The 21,121-nt window shown below is 46.5% G+C and overlaps 1 protein-coding gene across 1 annotated transcript in view; it reads left to right on the forward strand.

Annotated features, from left to right (window-relative positions):
• Window positions 1-21,121, forward strand: part of LOC308142607 (papilin-like) — a gene marked incomplete at both ends in the record, with an annotated part of 47,384 nt that overhangs the window by 11,974 nt on the left and 14,289 nt on the right. The window contains 13 exon segments of the mRNA XM_080513107.1: window positions 2,651-2,774; window positions 4,800-4,880; window positions 6,023-6,195; window positions 6,488-6,611; window positions 6,692-6,818; window positions 6,936-7,001; window positions 12,082-12,286; window positions 12,366-12,542; window positions 16,054-16,204; window positions 17,136-17,216; window positions 18,475-18,673; window positions 20,671-20,755; window positions 20,841-20,967. Coding sequence (XP_080369233.1) covers window positions 2,651-2,774; window positions 4,800-4,880; window positions 6,023-6,195; window positions 6,488-6,611; window positions 6,692-6,818; window positions 6,936-7,001; window positions 12,082-12,286; window positions 12,366-12,542; window positions 16,054-16,204; window positions 17,136-17,216; window positions 18,475-18,673; window positions 20,671-20,755; window positions 20,841-20,967 — 1,720 coding nt within the window.

Consider the following 21,121-nt stretch of genomic DNA (forward strand, 5'->3'; position numbering starts at 1 on the left):
TTTATCATTAACCAGCCATGTTTATCATTAACCAACCATGTTTATCATTAACCAGCCATGTTTATCATTAACCAACCATGTTTATCATTAACCAGCCATGTTTATCATTAACCAACCATGTTTATCATTAACCAGCCATGTTTATCATTAACCAACCATGTTTATCATTAACCAGCCATGTTTATCATTAACCAACCATGTTTATCATTAACTAACCATGTTTATCATTAACCAACCATGTTTATCATTAACCAGCCATGTTTATCATTAACTAACCATGTTTATCATTAACCAACCATGTTTATCATTAACCAGCCATGTTTATCATTAACCAACCATGTTTATCATTAACCAGCCATGTTTATCATTAACCAGCCATGTTTATCATTAACCAACCATGTTTATCATTAACTAACCATGTTTATCATTAACCAGCCATGTTTATCATTAACCAACCATGTTTATCATTAACCAACCATGTTTATCATTAACCAGCCATGTTTATCATTAACTAACCATGTTTATCATTAACCAGCCATGTTTATCATTAACCAACCATGTTTATCATTAACCAGCCATGTTTATCATTAACCAACCATGTTTATCATTAACCAACCATGTTTATCATTAACTAACCATGTTTATCATTAACCAGCCATGTTTATCATTAACCAACCATGTTTATCATTAACCAACCATGTTTATCATTAACCAGCCATGTTTATCATTAACCAACCATGTTTATCATTAACCAGCCATGTTTATCATTAACTAACCATGTTTATCATTAACCAGCCATGTTTATCATTAACCAACCATGTTTATCATTAACCAGCCATGTTTATCATTAACCAACCATGTTTATCATTAACTAACCATGTTTATCATTAACCAACCATGTTTATCATTAACCAGCCATGTTTATCATTAACTAACCATGTTTATCATTAACCAACCATGTTTATCATTAACCAGCCATGTTTATCATTAACCAACCATGTTTATCATTAACCAGCCATGTTTATCATTAACCAACCATGTTTATCATTAACCAACCATGTTTATCATTAACTAACCATGTTTATCATTAACCAGCCATGTTTATCATTAACCAACCATGTTTATCATTAACCAGCCATGTTTATCATTAACCAACCATGTTTATCATTAACCAACCATGTTTATCATTAACTAACCATGTTTATCATTAACCAGCCATGTTTATCATTAACCAACCATGTTTATCATTAACCAACCATGTTTATCATTAACCAACCATGTTTATCATTAACTAACCATGTTTATCATTAACCAGCCATGTTTATCATTAACCAGCCATGTTTATCATTAACCAGCCATGTTTATCATTAACCAGCCAGTCAACTCTTCCCTCCTATAGATTTCCACTGTGGTTTCCCACCATAATGTTAAAGCTGGTCTGTCCCAGGAGAACCATTTCTTAGTTCTAGTTGTTTTGCTTGCTACCAGCAAGGCACCAAGCAAACACTTAGTGTAGAGAGGAGAGGAGAGGAGAGGAGAGGAGAGGAGAGGAGAGGAGAGGAGAGGAGAGGAGAGGAGAGACAGAGAAAGACTTGGTGGGGAGAAACATACAATACCTTGTTAGTGCTACATACATTTTTCTTTTTTTCCTTTTTTTTCTTCTCTTTTTTTCCCCATTATAATACAATAATCACAGTGATCTAAATATTTTCCAACTGCCATGAGAGTAAACCAGCCTGAGCAACAACAGAGCCAAAACCAAAATAATCCCAACAATGATAACAAAGACAAAACCAAAAGGACATAAAACAAAGAACAAAACCAAAAACAAAAAAACAACAACAACAACATAATTTTGATAATTGACAGAACAATAGCAGAAAATAAGAAAAATCAGCAGTAATCAATGAGGAGTGGAAGTGTGTGTGTGTGTGTGTGTGTGTGTGTGTGTGTGTGTGTGTGTGTGTGTGTGTGTGTGTGTGTGTGTGAATGGAACTGTTGTGGGGGGGCCGCAGCACCACCCCGGGGGCCAGACGGGGGTGTTTCCGTCGTAGTGATTCTGAGCTGGAGTGATAAAATACGTGATTCTGGTTTTAGAACATGTTGTAGAAGCAGAACATTTCCACATGTCAAAGTCCGTTCATCTTCTGATATATTCACTCCTTCTTTCTCCCACGACGCCTCGACATGTGTAGTTGAGTGGGGCTTAACGGTTGCTAGACATGTATACAAACTTGAAATAATTTTCTTATTGGTGTTTCCGTAATGCATTTATAAACATTTTTATCAAATCCTTATTCGTCTCAGATGTCATTTTGATGTTTTTGTCCATATAATGCCGTGTTTGGAGATATCTATAAAAATCCTGTTTTTCTCAATTATATTTCTGTTTGAGTATCTCAAAACTAATTCATTTTCCATTTTCTATCAATTGATTTATTATTGTTATTCCTTTGGAACACCAGATTTTAAAATGTGAATCCAGTGTGTTTGGCTTGAAGTCCCAGTCATATGCACACCATCCTAATATCTTTACCCCAATTTACACTCTCACTACCTTTTCCCATACAGAGAGAGTGCAGGGTTGCAGGTTTAATTCCCTGTCCACAAGTTGAAGTGTGTGTGTGTGTGTGTGTGTGTGTGTGTGCAGCGTCTGGGCTGTGACCACATGCTGGAGTCCCCCCAGCAGGACGACCCCTGCCTGCAGTGCGGCGGCGCCGGACAGTCCTGCTACCGCGTCAAGAACTCCTTCGCCGTGCGCGACCTGACCACCGGTAACCACACACACACACACACACACACACACACACACACACACACACACACACACACACTCACACCCCGAGGCCACGTTTCCACGTACCCCAGGATTTAATAACGCAGATTTCTCTGGACTTTCTTACATTAAACTACATAAACCAGCTGCGAGTCCAACTTATGTGAAGTGACACTTTAGACACGTAAACTCAAAACAATTTCCAGATGATGACAAATTGTTTTAATCCTGAATAAAAATACGATATCCAGATACAGGTGACTGAGGGTTTCTTTTTGGGTTTTTTAGATAGATAGATAGATAGATAGATAGATAGATAGATAGACAGATAGATAGATAGATAGATAGATAGATAGATAGATAGATAGATAGATAGATAGATAGATAGATAGACAGATAGATAGATAGATAGATAGATAGATAGATAGATAGATAGATAGATAGATAGATAGATAGATAGATAGATAGATAGATAGATAGATAGATAGATAGACAGATAGATAGATAGATAGATAGATAGATAGATAGATAGATAGATAGATAGATAGATAGATAGATAGACAGACAGACAGATAGATAGATAGATAGATAGATAGATAGATAGATAGATAGATAGATAGATAGATAGATAGATAGATAGATAGATAGATAGATAGATAGATAGATAGATAGATAGACAGATAGATAGATAGATAGATAGATAGATAGATAGATAGATAGATAGATAGATAGATAGATAGATAGACAGACAGACAGATAGATAGATAGATAGATAGATAGATAGATAGATAGATAGATAGATAGATAGATAGATAGATAGATAGATAGATAGACAGACAGACAGACAGACAGATAGATAGATAGATAGATAGATAGATAGATAGATAGATAGATAGATAGATAGATAGATAGACAGACAGACAGACAGACAGACAGACAGACAGATAGATAGATAGATAGATAGATAGATAGATAGATAGATAGACAGATAGATAGATAGATAGATAGATAGATAGATAGATAGATAGACAGATAGATAGATAGATAGATAGATAGATAGACAGATAGATAGATAGATAGATAGATAGATAGATAGATAGATAGACAGACAGACAGACAGACAGACAGACAGACAGACAGATAGATAGATAGATAGATAGATAGATAGATAGATAGATAGATAGATAGATAGATAGATAGATAGATAGATAGATAGATAGATAGATAGATAGATAGATAGATAGACAGACAGACAGACAGATAGATAGATAGATAGATAGATAGATAGATAGATAGATTATTACTTTATTCATCCCCGAAGGGAAATTGTTTTGTTGCAGCAATCTGGTACATACGAATATTATAAAATACAATAGAATAGAAATAAAAGTAAAAAATAAAAAAATAAAAATATCTGGGTACAAGACATAAAGTAAAACACAGAACGGAACATGGGCACTTAGAAATAAGACGAGATAAAAGCAAGATAAATAAATAGTAAGGTGCAGTGGCAGAGCCATTAGAAGTAGGCATTATATAATAATAATAACAATAATACAGATAATAACAATGTGTAATAGTGTATAATACTCGTGTATAGTACTACTAATAACGGTAGCAATAAAATAACAATAACACATTTTTTGCAAATATAATATCTGATTTCCTTTAATATGTATATTTCAGAATAGACTGGCAAATTCTTGCAGTTACAAAAGAATCAAAAGAAGGAAAGACTTTTCATTTGTCCAGATCTGCAGTTTAATGTTGTGTTTGACTTGTTGGCCTCCAGAGGTCAGAGGTCAGGTTGATGTGGCCCCTCAACTGAAATCACTTTGACCCCCCCCTGGTCCAAATAAACCAAGCCTGCAGCGTCGTCGCTGAACAGGAAGTGACATCGTGACATGTTGATTTTCGTCCCCGGGATTGTGATTGGCTGTCGTCACCTCCTTCTAGTCACACTGCCCCCTACAGGTGTGGGGGTGGACGTGCAGGTGTGTGTTCACTGTGCTCGTCCCCGCAGGCTACAACCAGATGTTCATCATCCCCGTCGGCGCCACCACCATCAGCATCAGGGAGACGGTCGCCACACGCAACTACCTCGGTGAGCACGGCCTCCACTACATCACACACTTTATACAGAGCGACGTATACACCGTTCTGTATACAGTCCTCTGGCTGCAGTCGTCCTCCTCAAATCAAATCAAACCATCAAATGAATGAGTTTTATGAATAAATGAATAAATTTATTTTGAACGTGTACAAAAAATATGTAGGTATTTGTACAGACAAAAGAAAGTAAAAAAAAACAACAAAGAGCATATACATAATAAAACAATGCATATTGGACGAAAAAAGAGTGAGATCTTTTTTTTACTTTCCCACCATTATTACCTATTCTTTAGTCCGTACACAGATATCTTTATAATTACATAATACAGCTATATAAATAGATACCATATATACAATTCATACATATCTATATAAATGTATACCATATATACACTTCATAAATATCTATATAAATGTATATTTACAAAAACAAACATATAGTACATACAAAGCCATATATATATATATATATATATATGTGTATATATATATATATATACACACACATAAAAAACAAAAACAAAAGAATTATCCCCATAAATAAATATCTACCATATATTTAGTTACCTATATTACTTATACATATATATTACCTATATATTTAGTTATTTATATGTCTAACAATCAGCACTAACTATTCAGACGCCACTCTATTTATAGAGACAGACTTCCTCTTTTATATACTTCAGAAATGTGAGTAAAGCAGAACTGCCAACTCTCTCATGACCATTAACTCTCAACTCACTCTCGCCACATCCCAAGTGTGAAATGTAGACTTCCTGTAATTTCAAAATAAAAGATGTCCTCACTAACGGCATATTCCGAGGCAGGAAGGTACATTTGTTGACAGGTGGCAGTGACAGACGTGAACTTTCTAACACTGCTTCTTGCTCTTTAATTTCACTTTTACATTAAACTCGTTACTTAAAACTCAAAACGTTCCCCCGTTTGCTTCGTTCACACGTTTCCTGCTACGTTTTCATGTGAAAGTCGAGAACTGATGAGCTGCTTAGCGTTTTCTGTTTTCACTCATTCATCTCTTTTTACTTGTCGTGAGTTTTTTTATACATTCAGCTCTAACAATGTCCATCCATCCATCATTTATCATCCCTCCATCCCTCCATCCCTCCACAGCTATCAAGAACCTTCGTGGAGAGTACTACCTGAACGGCCACTGGGTGATCGAGTTCTCCAGAGCGACGCCGGTTGCCGGTACGGTTCTGTACTACCAGCGCGGCGCCGAGGGCGAGAACGTCCCTGAAACCGTCATCGGCCGAGGCCCGACCACGGAGCCTCTGGTGGTCGAGGTGAGACCCTGCAGACGCTACGTTTCCCTCAAGGTTGACTGAAAAACACCATCAGTGGCACTCGGACGTTCCTCTGGATTCTCAGACGATATTTAAAACTCTCTGCGTGACGACATACTACAATACTACAATAATACTACAATGCTTGCCATCAGACCCCAGGAAGACGTTTCTTTACCATGTCTTTACATCCTGCGGAAGCTTTTCAATCATGTCTTCCATGATTGTCTTTAACTTTTCATTGTCAGTTTGATGCTAAAACCCCGATGATGAACTCAGAGTTTCCTCTCAGCTCATCAGCCAGGAGCCCAACCAGGGTGTGGAGTACGAGTTCTACCTTCCCAACGGGCGCTCCAGGGAGGGCTACTACTGGAGCTTTGGCTCCTGGGCCGCTTGCAGCAAAGAGTGTGGCTCAGGTGAGACTGCACACCTGATCGGGAGGGGAACTTCCCACGCCGTGGCGCTGAGTCAGCGTTTCTGTGTGCTCCCCTGGCAGGGTTCCAGTCTCGCCTGGTCTTCTGCACCATCGACAACGAGGCCTACCCCGATCACCTCTGCGCGTCGCTGCCAAGGCCGCAGTCCAACCGCACCTGTAACCCCCAGCCGTGCCCTCAAGTCCGCAGGTAAGCAACGCGCCCCAGACGTTATCTGGCGTTCAGATTCAGTGTCGTCTTTCTCTGGAAGGGTCTTTCCACGATGCAAGGCAGCCTTGTGACTGTCACTGTTCAAACTGTGTGAAGGGCGGCGTACCTGTATGAGCCTCAGGTGTGGAGCTCCTCTCTGAGGCCCAGAGCCTTGGTTTTCAGGTAACCCCGGTTCTGTGGTCGTAGTGGGGGGGGGGGGGGGGGGTTAGCGTGATTCCACTAGTGCTTCCTCTCAGGGTGCTTTCACACTTGTGTGTGTTGCTTCCATCAGGACTGCTGGTCAGGGTCTGGTGGGACGTCACATGGTTCATCAACCCTTTAATCCCGGGGTGTCCAACATGCGGCCCGGGGGCCAGAACCGGCCCGCCAGACCATCTGATCCAGCCGCCATGGGCTTTTATTAAAAGTATAAATATGACAACTGACAGAGGCTGATCTAAAAACACTAGATCGGCAAAAATGACATTCAAAACCGCCCTTGGTCAGAATTAATTAATGCATCTGTGGAGGTCACATGATGCAACGCCTTTCACAATAAAACAACAGTCCAATTTATGTGAAATGAGACTTTAGACACGTAAACTCAAAACAATTTCCAGATGATGACAAATTGTTTTAATCCTGAATAAAAATACGATATCCAGATACAGGTGACTGAGGGTTTTTCTATTAGGTTTTTTTTTTTTTTTTTTTTGCAAATATAATAATATCTGATTTCCTTTCATATCAAATCAAATATAGTGATATATTTTGATTGATCTGATTTTGATTTGATTTGAATATCTGATTTAATATATACATTTCAGAATAGGCTTCATGCAAAAGGATCAAAAGAAGGAAAGACTTTGCATTTGTCCATATCTGCAGTTTAATGTGATGTTTGACTTGTTGGGCCTCCAGAGGTCAGAGGTCAGAGGTCAGGTTGATGTGGCCTCAACTGGATCAGTTTGACGCCCCTGGTTTACGCTCTCAACCTCCTGATGGGAGGAGCCTGAGAGCTGGAAGCTCCGCCTCCATTCTACTGGTAGAAAAGCTCGGAGCCCCCCCCCCCCCCCCCCCCCCCCACCAGCCCTCCTGAGGCTGCTCTGCTCTGCCGATGGTCATTGGGTCAAAATATCCCAACATGAATAATATAGCTGTTGAAAAAACCAGACTTGTGACACGAACACGTCCTCAGAGTCCGTTTCCATAGAAACAGGACGTCCCACCAATGACTTCTGACGTAGAGATGAGCCTGAACAGTTCCACCTCCACTGCGTCACATTGATCCTGGTTTGCGCCGACACGTGTGAACGCATCCCGACTGAGCAGATGTTCCCCCCCCCCCGGAGCTCAGTCTGACCGTAGAACGTGATTCTAGAGCAGAGCCTGTCCTCCATGTCGTTCTGGACCAAAGGCTGAGGCGGCCGTCCGGCTCAGGACCCTCTGTCCCAGGAACACTTCATGACGGCGGCCCCGGGGCCTCCAGGGTCTCCAGGGTCTCCAGGGTCTCCAGGGTCTCCAGGGCCTCCAGGGCCTCCAGGGCCTCCAGGGTCTCCAGGGTCTCCAGGGTCTCCAGGACCTCCTGAGCTGCGCGGCCGCCGCACCTTTGAACGTAGCCGGCGGCGCCGTGAGGCGTCCGGAGGGTCGAAGGTCGTCAGGCTGCTGCTCACATGTGAAAGAGACTCCAGTCAGTGACTCGCTGGTATTTCCTGCTGCTGAAACCCGAGAGCATTAACAAGGAGTGAGGCTCTGCAGCCTGGCGACCTGCCAGCACCAGGCCTCAGCATTAACACCATCACACCAGGCCTCAGCATTAACATGATCACACCAAGCCTCAGCATTACCACGATCACACCAGGCCTCAGCATTACCACGATCACACCAGGCCTCAGCATTACCACGATCACACCAGGCCTCAGCATTAACATGATCACACCAGGCCTCAGCATTACCACGATCACACCAGGCCTCAGCATTACCACGATCACACCAGGCCTCAGCATTAACATGATCACACCAGGCCTCAGCATTACCACCATCACACACAGCCTCAGCATTACCATGATCACACCAGGCCTCAGCATTAACATGATCACACCAAGCCTCAGCATTACCACAATCACACCAGGCCTCAGCATTAACATGATCACACCAAGCCTCAGCATTACCACGATCACACCAGGCCTCAGCATTAACATGATCACACCAGGCCTCAGCATTACCACCATCACACACAGCCTCAGCATTACCATGATCACACCAGGCCTCAGCATTAACATGATCACACCAGGCCTCAGCATTACCACCATCACACACAGCCTCAGCATTACCATGATCACACCAGGCCTCAGCATTTCCATGATCACACCAGGCCTCAGCATTAACGTGATCACACACAGCCTCAGCATTACCACCATCACACACAGCCTCAGCATTACCACCATCACACCAGGACTCAGCATTAACACCATCACACACAGCCTCAGCATTAACACAATCACACCAAGCCTCAGCATCAACAAAATCACACCAAGCCTCAGCATTACCACATCAGACACAGCCTCAGCATTACCACCATCACACCAAGCCTCAGCATTACCACCATCACACCAAGCCTCAGCATTACCACATCACACCAAGCCTCAGCATTACCACATCACACACAGCCTCAGCATTACCACATCACACCAAGCCTCAGCATTACCACCATCACACCAAGCCTCAGCATTACCACAATCACACCAAGCCTCAGCATTACCACATCAGACACAGCCTCAGCATTACCACCATCACACCAAGCCTCAGCATTACCACCATCACACCAAGCCTCAGCATTACCACATCACACACAGCCTCAGCATTACCACATCACACACAGCCTCAGCATTACCACATCAGACACAGCCTCAGCATTACCACCATCACACCAAGCCTCAGCATCAACAAAATCACACACAGCCTCAGCATTACCACATCACACCAAGCCTCAGCATTACCACCATCACACCAAGCCTCAGCATTACCACCATCACACCAGGACTCAGCATTAACACCATCACACACAGCCTCAGCATTAACACAATCACACCAAGCCTCAGCATCAACAAAATCACACCAAGCCTCAGCATTACCACATCAGACACAGCCTCAGCATTACCACCATCACACCAAGCCTCAGCATTACCACCATCACACCAAGCCTCAGCATTACCACATCACACCAAGCCTCAGCATTACCACATCACACACAGCCTCAGCATTACCACATCACACCAAGCCTCAGCATTACCACCATCACACCAAGCCTCAGCATTACCACAATCACACACAGCCTCAGCATTACCACCATCACACACAGCCTCAGCATTACCACCATCACACCAGGACTCAGCATTAACACCATCACACACAGCCTCAGCATTAACACAATCACACCAAGCCTCAGCATCAACAAAATCACACCAAGCCTCAGCATTACCACATCAGACACAGCCTCAGCATTACCACCATCACACCAAGCCTCAGCATTACCACCATCACACCAAGCCTCAGCATTACCACATCACACCAAGCCTCAGCATTACCACATCACACACAGCCTCAGCATTACCACATCACACCAAGCCTCAGCATTACCACCATCACACCAAGCCTCAGCATTACCACAATCACACACAGCCTCAGCATTACCACATCACACCAAGCCTCAGCATTACCACCATCACACACAGCCTCAGCATTACCACCATCACACCAGGACTCAGCATTAACACCATCACACACAGCCTCAGCATTAACACAATCACACCAAGCCTCAGCATCAACAAAATCACACCAAGCCTCAGCATTACCACATCAGACACAGCCTCAGCATTACCACCATCACACCAAGCCTCAGCATTACCACATCACACCAAGCCTCAGCATTACCACATCACACACAGCCTCAGCATTACCACATCACACCAAGCCTCAGCATTACCACCATCACACCAAGCCTCAGCATTACCACAATCACACCAAGCCTCAGCATTACCACATCAGACACAGCCTCAGCATTACCACCATCACACCAAGCCTCAGCATTACCACCATCACACCAAGCCTCAGCATTACCACATCACACACAGCCTCAGCATTACCACATCACACACAGCCTCAGCATTACCACATCAGACACAGCCTCAGCATTACCACCATCACACCAAGCCTCAGCATCAACAAAATCACACACAGCCTCAGCATTACCACATCACACCAAGCCTCAGCATTACCACCATCACACCAAGCCTCAGCATTACCACATCACACACAGCCTCAGCATTACCACCATCACACCAGGCCTCAGCATTACCACATCAGACACAGCCTCAGCATTACCACCATCACACCAAGCCTCAGCATTAGCACCATCACTACAGGCTGTTTGTGGCCATTCCAGTAGCTTTTGCTGTATTTAGTGCTGTTTTGTGTCGTCACTCTAGTTTCAATGTGGTAAACTGATCAGTCTGTCTCAAAGGATCCTGTCTTTCCTGTGTGTTTGTCTGAAGCGTTACAAAGCAGTACAAGCTGTTTTTACAAGGTGAAATTCATCTGAACGTTCTTGTATTTTCTTCTCTTCATGCAACAAAACAGTCAATTGAATAAAAAAATGAGTTTTTTGGCTCAAGACTTTATTAATTGTAATTTTTCTCAATAATTTGACAAAACATAGTTGAACCAGTTACAGCGCATCAATAATAATAATAAAATAGATTTTAAAAGTTCGTTTTTTTATGTTTTTTTTTTTTTTAAGTTTACCCAAATGTATTAATCGAAACAGTAAAACTTCCATATTTTTTTAAGGTTTATTACAAACAAGTTCAAATATTTCTTTATAATTTGAGCTTTGAATATTCCTTGAGAACAGACTTTTTTTTTTTTTTTTTTAGATATTATGACAAAACATTTTATTTTACTTTATGTGAAAAATATTGTGCTTTACAAATTACAGTTTCTTCATGTGTTTATTTTAATTAATCATTTGTAGTGAAGCTTATTTAATTCCACTTTATTCATATAAACCACAGTCACTTCCTAGAAAACAAAGAGAAACCCCACAAATCAGATTAGACGGCCTTCTCAAAAAACCTAAAATACAATTTAAGAGTACATTTCTTTCGACAAGTGTTCCATTTGTTATTTGTTATTCCATGTTAAATGAAGAGTTGTGGTTCTTGTAAAGCAGCAGTGTTCAGTCTGGCCTCCTGTGGTTCCTCAGCTGGAACACCGGGGAGTGGAACCGCTGCTCCGTCACCTGTGGCGGAGGCTCTCAGGTGCGCAGTGTGCAGTGCGTCTCCCATGAGGCCTCGGGCCCCCGCGTGGTGGAGGACGCCGTCTGCGCGGCCTACGCCGAGGCCCCGCCCTCCCTGCAGACCTGCAACATGCAGGAGTGTGCAGAGTACCGTGTGACGGCGTGGAGCGCCGTGAGTGCAGCAGACCTTCTTCTTCTTCGTCACAACTGAAACGTGGCCAAACCACTGAAGGCCGTGTTGTGCGTTCCAGTGCTCGGTGACCTGTGGCCCCGGAGAGCAGACCAGAGAAGTGACCTGCGCGGGTTCGGGGGGGAGGACGCTGGAGGACACGTCCTGCAGCACGCTGCTCAGACCCGCCGCCGTCCAGCCCTGCACCGTGGCCGCCTGCACCAGACACATCGGCTGGCACGTTGGACAGTGGGGACTGGTGAGTGTCTGCTGAGTAATGACCCAACCACTGCAAGGAGGAACTGTGTATTCTATAGACCAGGGGTCGGCAACCTTTAATGCTCAAAGAGCCATTTGGTCCCGTTTCCCACTGAACACAACGTCCAGAGAGACACACACATTTTATTTTGACAGTCCCACTGGAAGACCCTGCCAGGAGGACACGACACACTAAACCTTCTTCACTGCTGGTTGACAACTTACAACTAATAAACTAAACTACATGAAACAAAAACACAATCATTACCAACACTGCAAACCTAACATAACCCCCAATAATTACATTTAAAACACGTCAAACAGAAACTCCCATAATGCATTGCAGCTCTCAGCTCCTTTATCGCTACACATTATTAAAATGGAAGATAAATGTGGGAGATGTGGATTGTTAGAACCATGAGTGTGATGGTGTGTCTTTAATGTCCTGTAGTTGTTGTGGAATTCACTAGAATGTTCCGTCACTCTCAACAAGTCTGGAATGAACCTCCTGGAACTGTCGGCTTTTACTGTGAAAGGTACAGGAAGCTCCCAGCTTCAGACACCAGTTGAGCCGCTGTCATGACCTGCAGCCGCAATTCTACCTTCTTCATCCTTTATTGTTGTAATGACGTCACATCGCTGCTCGTTCACAACCCTACATTTTACCACTCTTTGTAGGGACTGCGCTCTGGGTGGCTTTGCCTCCTTACGTCCCTCTCTGGGTGGCCTTGCCTCCTTACGTCCCTCTCTGGGTGGCTTTGCCTCCTTACGTCCCTCTCTGGGTGGCCTTGCCTCCTTACGTCCCTCTCTGGGTGGCTTTGCCTCCTTACGTCCCTCTCTGGGTGCCTTGCCTCCTTACGTCCCTCTCTGGGTGGCTTTGCCTCCTTACGTCCCTCTCTGGGTGGCCTTGCCTCCTTACGTCCCTCTCTGGGCGGCTTTGCCTCCTTACGTCCCTCTCTGGGTGGCCTTGCCTCCTTACGTCTCTCTCTGGGTGGCCTTGCCTCCTTACGTCCCTCTCTGGGTGGCCTTGCCTCCTTACGTCCCTCTCTGGGTGGCCTTGCCTACTTACGTCCCTCTCTGGGTGGCTTTGCCTCCTTACGTCCCTCTCTGGGTGGCCTTGCCTCCTTACAGCCCTCTCTGGGTGGCTTTGCCTCCTTACGTCCCTCCAGGATGAACTGCAGTGGGACGAGGGACCAAAGAGCCGCGGGTTGACGACCCCTGCTCTAGACCCACATAAGGAACTAGGAAAGCTAAAGAGAGGCTGGAATGAAGGCCCAGAACAATATGTCCAAATATTACCCATGAAAATAGAACACAAGCAGTCGTGTCGCTTGTGTAGCAAGGGTCACTGGATAACGATCCTGGGTGGGTCTGGGGTTGGTGTTGGCTGGTGGGGGGGGGAGGGCCTGGTATGAACTCGATTGGTCAGCTGCTGTTGGACGTCTGTGCTCATCATGGAACACAAAGGTGCTCAGCAGTGGACTTGCTACCAGAAGTCCTCGGTTCTTGTTGAGTCCGTACCTTCTGGACACTCGGGTGAAGAGATTGCAGAGCTTCAGCTGGTCACCGTCTGGTGGTGAGTCGGATCAGGTGGCAGGAAGACCGTGAGCCCGACCCGGCAGGCCCAGACGTACTGAGGGTCTGCTGGAACGGTGAGCAGAGGACTGCGTCCAAAAGGATTTCCGCTCCCATCCCCAGGAGAATTTCTCCAGGACCCGCTGGAGAGACGATATCTCTGGTTTGGTCGGGGAGGGACTTGGCAACCCCCCCAGGAGCACTGGAGTCGCTTAGACCAGTGTTTTTCAACCACTGCGCCGCGGCACACTGGTGTTTCCGCGAGATCTAGTCAGGTGTGCTGTGGGAAATTATCCAATTTCACATTTTTTTCTAAAAATCATTTACTATTACAGCCGCTGTCAGCTGTGAGAGCAGTGTGTTGCAGGGTAATCATGTATAAATACTCTTCACCACTAGAGGGCAGCACAGAACTTTGCCGGTGAAATGTAAAGTGACAGACGTCAGTGTGGTTCATCTCCACCTCCTGCTACCATCTTGTATCAAAGTACTGTGTCAGTGACAGTGATGGAGAAGTTTTTGAAAACCAGGATCTCAGCTCTTCATCCATCAGGTCCAGGTTTCACACTGACGGAGTCACTATTAAAAAAAGTCCTTGCTTTCTGGATTTACTGGATTCCTGTTGATAAAACTTTGATGAGAAAGACTTTATATTGTTAATAGAGGCTACAGAGTTTAACATTTTAACATTTTCGGGTGGAGGTGTGACTCCAGAGTTTTCCAAAGAAAAAAGTGTGCCTTGGCTCAAAAAGGTTGAAAAAGGGGTTAGAGGACGGAGTGTCTGAACGCCTTTGCAGAATCCACCAAGCGTTGTGTTGTTCACCCACTAATAGTGAACGTGAGCTGGGTTTACACCGTCGATGACGTGTCGCACCGAGACCGCGGGACGTCAAAATCGTCCTCGAACTCGAACTCCTGGAGTGAAATATAAAGTGCTTTAAGATTGGAGGAGAACGGCGCCACCAGGAGTGGATAAATCCTCTGGATTGTTACGTTACGCTATAAAACCCACGGAGTGAGCATGAGGACGTGGATTCATCGTCACATCCACGGTCTGTGTGTAAAGTTTAGACCAGGGGGGTCAAAGTCATTTCAGTTGAGGGGCCACATCAACCTGACCTGACCTCTGGAGGGCCGACAAGTCAAACAGAACATATTAAACTGTAGATACGGACAAATGCAAAGTCTCTCCTTCTTTTGATTCTTTTGTAACTGCAAGAATTTGCCATTTGTCTATTCTGAAATTTACATATTAAAGTTAATCAGTAATTATTAATATTATATTAAAAACCCCTCAGTCACCTGTATCTGGATATCGTATTCGGGATTAAAACAATTTGTCATCTTCTGGAAATTGTTTTGAGTTTACGTGTCTAAAGTATCACTTCACATACGTTGGACTTATTGTTTTATTGTGAAAGGCGTTGCGTCATGTGACCTCCACAGACGCATTAATGTCGGGGGTCAAATTCTGACCAAGGGCGGTTTTGAATGTCATTATTTGCCAATCTAGTGTTTTTAGATCAGAATCTGTCAGTTTTCATTTTTATACTTCGTACTTCAAAAATCACAAGGCGGCCGGATTGGATGGTCTGGTGGGCCGGTTCTGGCCCCCGGCCCGCATGTTTGACACCCCTGGCATAGAGGGTCCTTCAGAGGGAACGGAGGAGGACAGATATCACTGACATGAGGAAACACCAGTCTGATCCAGAGCCTGAATTCCTCGGGACACATGCTAACGTGGCTAACAGTAAAGCTAACAGTAAAGCTAACGGCCGGCTCAGGGAGCAGAACAGTGAGACAGCAGCTCCGACTCTTTTTAACCATTACAAATGCCGACTGACGAGTCAGTAATATGACATAACGGTGACCGGCTACCAGGCCTCTCCTGCCACCTTGTCCACATTATTCACCGCGATGCGTGTTTTCCCCGGCAGTGTTCCAGGAGCTGCAGCTCGGGCTCTCGAGAGCGTCAGGTGACCTGCTCGGACGGGGAGAGGAACCTGCACCCGGTGGAGCGGTGTAGCGCCCTGCCCAAGCCCTCCACCGTGGGGCGCTGCAACTCCCAGCCATGCTACAGCCCACAAGGTGAGGAGGACACGGCGTTTTCCACAGTCGGTGTTTGTCGTCTGTTACTTTTCGAATGTTCTCTTCACTTTCATCACGGGACTAAATCGATAAGCCGAAAAAACTGAACTGTATTGGAGCAGCATCGACACTCTGGAGTCATGAGCAGATCTACTGCAGTACTGCGTGCGTTTAGTTTTCCTGTTTACGCGGAGATGGAGAGCAGTGCAATTTCTAAAACGTCGCACTACAGGAGCCATTTACAAAGAAGAAAGTCAACATGCAAACTGAAATTGGCAGTTTTTACTTGACAGCGTCGTCCTGGAAACAGGGCCTCAATGAAATATTTGCCAGTATTTCTTCATCCAACTGCGTCTTCTACTGCAGCCCCGCACTGACAAGGTTCCAACGTCTGCAATGCAAAGTCAAAGCCAAAGGTTCTAATGTGCAATGCTTTTGTTTTCAAAGAATAAAAGACGGGTTTGACGTGTGACTGGTGAACTGAAAGACGAGCAGAAGGTGCTGATGGCCTTGCAGATTGAGAGCTGAAACTCTAAATCTAGAAATGGATATACCGAAGTATAGTTCCAACATCTCCGCCTGTTGCAGCCCAAACTACTGCTGAAGGTGAAGAAGACGACTGAGCCCACTGTTCCTGTAGCGTTGCTCTCATGTTCAGCTGAACAACCTCTCGTTTCAACGCCCAAACAACAGAGAGGGTTTGAAGAAGCCCTTCCCGCTCTCAGGTTGGACCGTCGTCACAGGCGGCCGGCCGAAACAGAGTCAGAACTCTGGCAGACGAACCAAAATCAGCCCAGGCTCATGAGCTTTTAACCTCGGTGCCGAACTTTGGAACAGAAGTGGCTGAATGGAAGATGACGTCGTCTTTTATATTCACACCCATGTTTTTTTCTGTCACTTCTTCCTGCCGTTCCGCCCGATGTTCTCACAGTGGTTCCCAGCGTCCAGGACCCTCGAGGACACGACGGCTCTCACACTGTCTTGCGGCCGGTTGTGGAAGAGCGTGCAACAGGTTGGAATCCAATTCTTCTGTTTCCCAAATAAGGCCGAAGGCTCTCGATCCTAAACAAATCATGTTGAATAGAAATAAATGAATGGGTGGAGTATTGATTTTTTTTTTTTTTAAAGGCAAGGCAAGGCAAGGCAAGCTTATTTATGTAGCACAATTCAAACACAAGGCAATTGACAGTGCTTTACAAAGAAATTAAAGAAATATGGAATAAAAGAAATACATTAAAGCTTCAGAAGAAATGAAAGAAATGCATTATAGTATAATACATAAGGTAAGAGATTTAATAAGATAAGTTTAATAAAGTAAGTCAAGTCTATTTTTATTCAAAAACCTGAGCAAATAAGAATGTTTTAAGTCCAGATTTAGAAGAAGTGAGTGTTTCATCAGTCTTCAGGTGTTCAGGAAGTTTGTTCCACAGGTGAGGAGGTAGGAACTAAAAGCTGCTTCACCTTGTTTCTTCGGACTCTCGGAACAGTGAGGGAACCTCTTCCTGAGGACCTCAGAGGTCTGGAGGTTCTAGATTCTACAAGTCAGTCTGAGATTATTTAGGCCATTCAAAACTTTATAGACCAGAGTTTAGAGTTAAAAACACTTTATCTTTAGAGTACAAAGTATTTAAAGTGTAATGAATCTGAAAATAAATGAAAATAAGTGCATGTAAAACCACAAGTCAAACAGCTGCAGCCTCCAAACTTCCATTAACTGAATCCGACGTGATATAAAGAGAGAAACATTGAGTCCTGAGTCGAGACTTTAGTTCATCCTGAGTTCATCAACAGTTCAGTCTGGAGCATCTTATCCTTCTGAAAACCTTCCCATCATGCTTTGGACCAGTGAGTGTTAACTGTAGGTGTGAATGCTCCACCCCCCCCCCCCCCCCCTCCACCCCCCCCTCCACCCCGATGTACCCAGCAGTCTGTCCTCGCACTAATTATCCTGAGTGACATGTTTTCATCGTCATTGTTGGCCTGATTAAAATATTTCCAGAGCAGTGGAGTGTGCTCCTGCCGGCCCCGGTGCTTCTGGAATACGAGCCGTCGTAGCGGGCTGGAATGTGAATTTCACATTTCCTCCGAACCACTTTGGAAGAAAAAATAGACAAATAAAACTTTTCTTTTTTTCAAAGTATTTACTATGAACTCAAACTCTCCCCAGCCCGCTGCATGCTCGCTCTGAGTTTTAAAAAGACGCTCAGCCTGTGTGGTTTGTGACGCATGACATCCCTCCACTGCCCCCCCCCCCCCCCCTCCCCCCACAGCCGGCCGGCCGGAGACGAGGGACCCCACCCAGACCGGCGCCGTCCAGGACCCCCACGGCTCCGCCCCGGCGCTCCACTGCTCCCAGTCCTACTATGGCTGCTGCCCGGACGGCCGCACCTCAGCAGGGGGCCCCCAGGGGCTGGGCTGCCCCCGGGGCCCCGCCCCCACCCCGGTCCAGCCGGACTGCAGCCAGACCAGGTAGCGACCCCCGTCATTAACCCTGGAGGGGCCTGGGGGGTGAGGCTGGTGGACCGCAGCCTCTGGAATGTGGACCAGGACCACAATGAGCTCCTCCAGGGACCACACCGTCCATACCGTCCACACCGTCCACACCGTCCATACTGTCCACACCGTCCACACCGTCCACACCGACCACACCGTCCACACCGTCCATACTGTCCACACCGTCCACACCGTCCACACCGTCCATACCGATCACACCGTCCACACCGTCCACACCATCCATACCGTCCACACCGTCCACACCGTCCATACTGTCCACACCGTCCACACCGTCCATACCGACCACACCGTCCACACTGACCACACCGTCCACACCGTCCATACTGTCCACACCGTCCACACACCGTCCACACTGTCCACACTGACCACACCGTCCACACCGTCCACACTGACCATACCGTCCACACCGTCCACACCATCCACACCGTCCATACTGTCCACACCGTCCACACACCGTCCACACCGACCACACCGTCCACACCGATCACACCGTCCACACCGTCCACACACCGTCCACACCGTCCACACCGACCACACCGTCCACACTGACCACACCGTCCACACACCGTCCACACCGACCACACCGATCACACCGTCCACACCGTCCACACCATCCACACTGTCCACACTGACCACACCGTCCACACCGTCCACACTGACCATACCGTCCACACCGTCCACACCATCCACACCGTCCATACTGTCCACACCGTCCACACACCGTCCACACCGACCACACCGTCCACACCGTCCACACACCGTCCACACCGTCCACACCGACCACACCGTCCACACCGATCACACCGTCCACACCGTCCACACACCGTCCACACCGATCACACCGTCCACACCGTCCACACACCGTCCACACCGACCACACCGATCACACCGTCCACACCGTCCACACTGACCACACCGTCCACACCGTCCACACCGTCCATACCGTCCACACCGTCCACACCGTCCATACCGTCCACACCGTCCACACCGTCCACACACCGTCCACACCGATCACACCGTCCACACCGTCCACACACCGTCCACACCGACCACACCGATCACACCATCCACACCGTCCACACTGACCACACCGTCCACACCGTCCACACCGTCCATACCGTCCACACCGTCCACACCGTCCATACCGACCACACCGTCCACACTGACCACACTGTCCATACTGACCACACCGTCCACACTGTCCACACCGACCACACCGTCCATACCGACCACACCGTCCACACTGACCACACCGTCCACACCGACCACACCGTCCACACCGTCCACACTGTCCACACCGGACCCTACATTTTACCACTCTTTGTAGGGACTGCGCTCTGGGTGGCCTTGCCTCCTTACGTCCCTCTCTGGGTGGCCTTGCCTCCTTACGTCCCTCTCTGGGTGGCCTTGCCTCCTTACGTCCCTCTCTGGGTGGCCTTGCCTCCTTACGTCCCTCTCTGGGTGGCTTTGCCTCCTTATGTCCCTCTCTGGGTGTCTTTGCCTCCTAACGTCCCTCTCTGGGTGGCCTTGCCTCCTTACGTCCCTCTCTGGGTGTCTTTGCCTCCTTACGTCCCTCTCTGGGTGGCCTTGCCTCCTTACGTCCCTCTCTGGGTGGCTTTGCCTCCTTATGTCCCTCTCTGGGTGTCTTTGCCTCCTTACGTCCCTCTCTGGGTGGCCTTGCCTCCTTACGTCCCTCTCTGGGTGGCCTTGCCTCCTTACGTCCCTCTCTGGGTGGCCTTGCCTCCTTACGTCCCTCTCTGGGTGGCCTTGCCTCCTTACGTCCCTCTCTGGGTGGCCTTGCCTCCTTACGTCCCTCCAGGATGAAGTGCAGTGGGACGGAGGCTCCAGGAGGACCACAGAGCGTTGGGTTGCCGACCCCTGGTCTAAGTTGTACAGTTCTCTTATAGTTGGCCTCCATGTGCAGAACGTTTAGTTTCACTGTTCCCCGTCAGTCACGGCTGCTGCAGAGACGGAGTGGCTGCAGCTCAGGGCCCCAACAAGGAAGGCTGTGTGGAGTTTGAGGCGCCTCCACCCACTGTAAGAAACACCAGACGCTTTAAACCGACATCCCTCTTCATCCGGCTTCTATTCCTCTCAGTGTGGCCGTTCCTTGTCTCCTCAGGCTGCTCCTTCTCTCCCCACTGAGAACGCCGCTCAGTGCCGGACCACCACCTACGGCTGCTGCTACGACCGGACCACACCTGCAGGGGGCGCCAACGGAGAGGCGTGCCCCGATCCACCCAACCACGGTGAGAGTCCTGCTTTGACTGCCCTCAGAGGTGCAATGTGTTTAGTTTCTCTTTCAATCAGATCAGTAGAAAAGCGTAATGTGATAAATAAGAGGTATTATTGGTTATTATTGTGATCGGCACCTTTGACGACATCCGCTGAGCGCTGGAATCT

The sequence above is a fragment of the Blennius ocellaris genome (genome assembly GCF_963422515.1).
Source record: "Blennius ocellaris genome assembly, chromosome: 17".
Lineage (NCBI taxonomy): Eukaryota > Metazoa > Chordata > Actinopteri > Blenniiformes > Blenniidae > Blennius > Blennius ocellaris.